The 5959-nt window shown below is 46.7% G+C and overlaps 1 protein-coding gene across 1 annotated transcript; it reads left to right on the top strand.

The window, feature by feature from the left end:
* Positions 1 to 3178: 3178 nt before the first annotated feature.
* Positions 3179 to 4354, top strand: EAH_00052400 (hypothetical protein, conserved; the record flags this gene model as incomplete). Its single annotated transcript, XM_013394077.1, has 1 exon — positions 3179 to 4354. One exon carries the CDS (start codon positions 3179 to 3181, stop codon positions 4352 to 4354), a length of 1176 nt encoding a protein of 391 aa, XP_013249531.1.
* Positions 4355 to 5959: the final 1605 nt, after the last annotated feature.

Genomic DNA, 5959 nt, shown 5'->3' with positions numbered 1-5959 from the left:
ATATATATATATATATATATATATATATATATATACGTATATCATATGTGTAAATATATGCACTGCACTTAAATGTACATGCATTCCATTTCACGCTTTTATGGATGGTAGTCTGACCCCAGTGCGCTTTTGCATCGTATGGGTTAAATGATTGTTAATACAAGTTCTAATGGTTGTAGCGAATTGCTGTTTGACTTCCTTTTCGAATTTATCTGCTTCATTATTTTGTAGTCCTTCCACCACTAAACTCCAATTTTTACTGCTTTGTTGAATCGCTGCTGCCCTGCCGAAAGATCGGGACGCGGTCGTCCTCTTTGTTTGCAGATACACTGCTCTTTGATTTGCATTGTTTTTGTCTTGCCATGCAAAGACGGATATTTTGTCTCTCTAACAGTTGCAGTTGGGTGAAGAGGGAGAATAAATGACTGTTTGTCTGCCTAGCAGTTACAGTTTGGTGTAAAGTAACTTCAAGCGTACCTTAAAATACTGCTGACGTCTTATCCTCTAGCTCAGACTGATCTCACAAGCAATCAGCAGATACAGCCTCAAGCCTTCCATAACTGTATAGCGAAGCACGAATTACAAATTTCTGCTTCTCCTGTAAAGCCAGAGAAATAAATAGTAATCGTATTGAAAAGCAGAAAAGGAATACAAGTTTGGGCTTGTTGGTGCACTGATCTTCACCTTCACGCACATTTTAATGTTCGCTTGCACCCCCTGGCTTTGCGAAATTGCTGCACTTATTATTATAATTGTTGCTTGTCTCCGTTCATTCACAGTGTCGTATTCAACTGTGGCCTTTGGTACATATATATATAGCCATAATTATATGCATAGTTATTATTCATAGTATATAAGGCAACATTCTATCACTTTAAATGCAAATATCATCCCCTTGCAACCTATATATATTATATATATATGTATATTTATGTATAGGCATGTCCATAAACATATGTTAACATGTTATATATATTATGTGAGACATTATTCTCCCACTGTTAGTGCAAATATTAGGCAGATAAAACCTGAACAAAGCCTACAAAGACGGGAAAACTACACCTAAGGAGAATCGCCGACGAAAAAATACATGAAGAAGGCAGCAGCAGCTGCTCGTTCTTCCTTGCTGTTTTCGCTGGTGTTGTATTGCGCATTTGATCACCTGGATTTCGTTTGCGAACAGGTTTATTCCTTACTCTAATTTTATTCTTATTTTCCTCGTTTCCCACTGTGCAGTGGCGCTTCTGACACCCGCTACAGGGAAGTCGATATATTGGTGCGTTCAGTTGTTGTGCATGGAATCAATTAAGAATTAAGCGAATCCAGCACACGAGCTCCTTCGTCTTAGAGCAGTGTAGCAGTACGCGAAGAGGTTGAGATAAGCGACAGGAAGAGGCACTAGAGGTGCCTATACAAATGAGACAAAGAAAGACTTTGTGATCATCCGATTAGAGACGCGGGCTGCATTTAAAAGAAGCCAACCTCAAAGCTGCTTCCAGCAAGAGAGACCATAGGGCGACTGTAGCAGATTCTGTTTGCAGCTGTGTATTTGTATTGCGTGTGCGACGGGAGGCTACAAACGGCTGTATAAGAGCGTCGGTGCATAAATAAGAGGGACCTGAATGCACTTCCATGTACTTCTGCTCCTCTCTTTGCCTTGAACATTACTTACAACGAGATGCGAAGCAATCTACGAGAGAGAGGTTCCTCTCCGCATCAGCATTAACCTTACGCCTGTCTGCTGCTGTACCCAGCACGCCCGATGACAGGAGGAAGTCTTGCAAAATGCTGCCGATATATATTAATATTTAAATTTCGCTCAACTCTGCTGCATCTCACAAAGAACCTCTGCTAATATGAAGGATTGTCTTTATAGCTGAGATCAGGCAGGAGGCGGCTGACGCACCTGCTGCGCATATCCACAGTACATTATGCTTGACTTAATAGCACATACCTACGTAAAGCTTACAGCTAAACTTGTGCCACAAACTACCACACATTAGATGCACAACTCTTATTTAACATTTCTAAGCGCTAGCTGCACAGCTGGTATAAAACAGATGTGAACACCTACTTGTACACATTGGCTATGCAGATTGCACTGGAAACGTGTATATCAGCAAAACGTCATAATGCGTGTCCCATGGAGAAACATCCACTCCCGTTTCTCCCTTTTCTCCCTTTTCAACACAGCTTTCAGCTCTAACTTGCGCTGGAAGATGGCTCTGCATCGCTGCAGTACTTACATCTGCTGTTCTTGCCGTGGTCGCCTCCTGCATTCATTCTAACGGCGCTGCTATACAGCTCGCATATTCAAGTTATATATTTCCAATGCAACAGCAACCGCGAAACAAGGGGGGAAATATGATGCAAGATATGTGGGTTGCTCCCTGGTTCGGTTGACACTTTTGCGCTGTACCTCCTGCACGGTACATATACAAGGGCATTGTAAGAAGCAACTAACATGCACGCATTCAGTTGAACGAGAAGAAACCCCTATATTGAAATAAGTAATAAGGAGGAAACAGCAAGTACATAGGAGACGCCTCCCGTGCAGCAGCGAGCAGTTAGTTCGTGGGCCCTGCTAAGCAGATTCCCGTAACAGGGCCCTCAGGCACAAGTTGTGCGTTTCCTTTTGTCTTCTGTTCAATAAATCGCTTTCTTAGGAGATAGACAAAGAATCTGATGGACCTGAGACGTTCATAGAGAGCTAATAAAGATTAAATGCCCCCTAATAGCTGCTCATATTTACACGTAAAACAGCAAGAAACACGTGGGGGCGCAGCTAAGTAGGAAGCGATGCTGTTGTGAGTTGAGGCAGCGCTGGAGGTTGGCCGCTGTTTCTCGTTCATTGCTCTTATATGCAGTGCAGTGGAGGGATTGATGCATGCTTTTTCTGTTTTCTTTTGTTTGAACAGTTTGTTTTGAGAACAATTTTTTCCTTTTCCGTCGAATCAGCTGGCTTCCTCCTTCGGATGGGGGCTCTGCCCGCGATCGTGCGGCAGCCTTCTTTATTTGGGGTGTATCGACGGCAGCAAAGCGATCTTGAGATTGTTATTGAGATATTTCTGAACAGTTTATTCGGATTGGTGTTTTTGTGGCGCGTTTCCTCGGTTGAGCCGAGGCGCACTGCCGTATTCGACTCGCTGTTTGGTCTTTTGTTCCCAGTTTCCGTACGATGATGAGGGGTCTTATTGGTTTGTCGTTTGTCTTTTGCGTTTCTTTTTTATGCGCATTCGCTCGCCATGCTGCTGCTGAGGGCTCAGGCGGCTCAGCCTTGCCTGAGCTCCCCGGAACGGACCCCGACGCCGATGCAGAGTTTCGTGGGCGGTATCAAACAGGCACTTCTTCTTGGAAGCCCGGATACCTTTTGGAATTGCGTGGCTTGCGGGAGCATTGGCGTGATAGAGCTCATGTGCATTTCTATGGACGCACCTGCGGGCACAACCACCCGCGTCGGCGACAGGTAGTCATGCGTTTGGGGGCCCTTGACTTGAACAGTGTGTTAGCAACGGACAGTTCCCAGCTTTCCTTTCTGCTGTACACACGCTGGCTCATTGAGGCATACTGGCGGCGTATAGTGCCCCACTACTTCCTGGAGCCTGCTCCTATCTTTGTGGTTGATTTTGATGGCTTGGGGTGGCGTGCAGCCATTTCAAACATGATGCGGATTCAAAGTATTATTAAGAAAGTAAATTCTGCTTTCCACAGCATCACAGGAAAAGGATGGGCCCGCGCTTTCATTTTAAATCCCCCATCTTGCTTCAGCACTATTTGGAATACAGTTGTATCTGTCGTCAGCTTCCGCGCCCGTGGCGTCGTCATAGTAAAAGACGCAGAAACGACAAGGGAGCTGATCAAGACTGTGGGGGCAGATTGCCTCTGGAAAGGATTCGGGGGACGATCCCAACTCGCGATGGGATCGGGAGTGGTAGAGGAAGCCTTAGATGCTTTCGGTCGTGCTTCTGATGATGCTGTTTTAGACCCCGACGCTTTCCGTCTACCGAGAGAGGCAGAGGACTTTCCTTCACTTGAGGACTTGGAGCAGCTGATACAGAAGGAAGCAGCAGCAGCAGCAGCAGCAGCAGCAGCAGCAGCAGCAGCCAGTGCTTTGACAAACCCAGAGGCAGCAACAGCTGCTGCGGCAGCACTAGAGGCGGCAATGGCTGTGGCAGCAGATACCGCACCACCAGAGGCAGCAGCAGCTGCTGTTGCTGATTTTGCTGCAGCAGCAGCAGCAGCAGCAGCAGCAGCACTCGAGTCACCGGGGAAACCATCTGCCGATGGAGAAGCAGAAGACAGCGGCGACGAGAGATCGACTACAGCGGGTTCAGATGACGAGAACGACCAGTAAAAAATATCTAGCTATTCAGTTTTTCGCTGCTGTTGCCGCTGCTGCTGCTGCTGCTGACGCTGCTGCTGCTGACGCTGCTGCTCCCTCTGCTTCGCATTGGCGAGGAGGCGTGCAGGTGGGAACTACGAGCTGCGGCGGGCAGGGAGGGAAGCGACCTACTCCAGCAATAATGATAAAAGGGAAAAAAGGAAAAGGGAATACCTTTATGCAGACCGTTTCAGAGGCTCCCCCTGTTGCTGCTGCACACAGCAGCGAAGGATGAGGCGGAGGCCCCGGGGCCCCTACAGCAGCAGAAGCAACGCAAAGAGTTAGCAAATGACAGCGGCCACGTGCATGCGGTAGAAGGAATGTGTGCAGGCTGGGCCTGCTGAGGTTCGGGTGTACGCATGCAGCTGCGTGCATGCGCATGCAAATGCATGCCGAGAGTACAGACGAAAATGTCTGGCTGCTTGCATCTGCGTGCTCCTTTTTCATAGTAAATTTGTACCAGCACGTGGAAGCGTAGCGATTTGTTGCGGTGGAGGCGAAAGAAAATTAAATAGAATGCAGACTGAACCGCTGGGGGAGCAAGTGTGCCTTCTCCTGTGGCTGCGGTGTACCGACAGCTCTTTGGCCTTTTTGTTTTCGACGGAGAGAGTGAGAGGCGCAGCTGTTAAAACGCTCAACGGGGGATATTCAGAGCTCTAAAGGTAACAGCAGCAAACAGCAGCAGCAGGCAGCAGCAGTAAACAGCAGCAGCACGCAGCAGCAGTAACTGCAGTAGATATTACCGCAACGCCGACAGGAACTCTGTACGAACGAGCATAGAAGCAGAGGAACAGATTAAGAAAGAACAAACAAAATTAGGGGCATGCACTAGGGGCATGCAATATGATAATAATACTGAGGACGGGCACAAGTCTGGTAGTAAACAGGAAAGATGAAACCAGAGAAAGATCAGAACAGGCAGACAAACACAGAAATAGAAAAGACAGTGGAGTATAAAACAAGCAAACACGAAAAGCAATGACGCACTGAGGCCTCTGCATGCAGCAGCTGCATGCATGCAGTAGCTGCATATTGATGCAGCAAAAGTAAAGAGGCATACACGGAAGAGACTGACAGTGAAAGTGAAGCCAGAAAGAGGGAGAGACGAAATAACGAAAAGGCGAGATGGAAGAATAAGGAGGAGAGAAAACAGAGAGGCAGTCGTAAGCTACAGAGATGCTGCCTGGTGGACGGGCATGCGTCTTCTACATAGAGCATAGCATAAGGGAATAATAAATAACTAAGTAAATAAATTATATATACTATAAATAATGTAAACTATATATTACATATACTGCCTCGCGCAGCCATAGGAGCAGAGCTGCATCTGTAATTAAAAAAAATGGTATGCGGTTTGTAAGCCGTTGAAAAGAGTTTATAGGAGACATGCCGAGGTGAGCTGTACGTACACCTGAGGTGTATGTACACCTCAACGCAGGCAATTAGTCTTCAGGCACAGTGAGAGGAACTGCGCCCTCTTCAGTTACGAGAAGAGTGTGCTCCTGGAGCCACACAGTAGCAGTAAAGACAGAGACACAAAAATATATATAAAGAGACGCAACAAACAAAGACAGCGAA

Source organism: Eimeria acervulina, genomic scaffold (genome assembly GCF_000499425.1).
Source record: "Eimeria acervulina Houghton genomic scaffold, Eah_scaff934, whole genome shotgun sequence".
Taxonomy (NCBI): domain Eukaryota; phylum Apicomplexa; class Conoidasida; order Eucoccidiorida; family Eimeriidae; genus Eimeria; species Eimeria acervulina.
The sequence above is the reverse complement of the archived record's forward strand: the minus strand, read 5'-3'. Positions and strand labels throughout refer to the sequence as shown.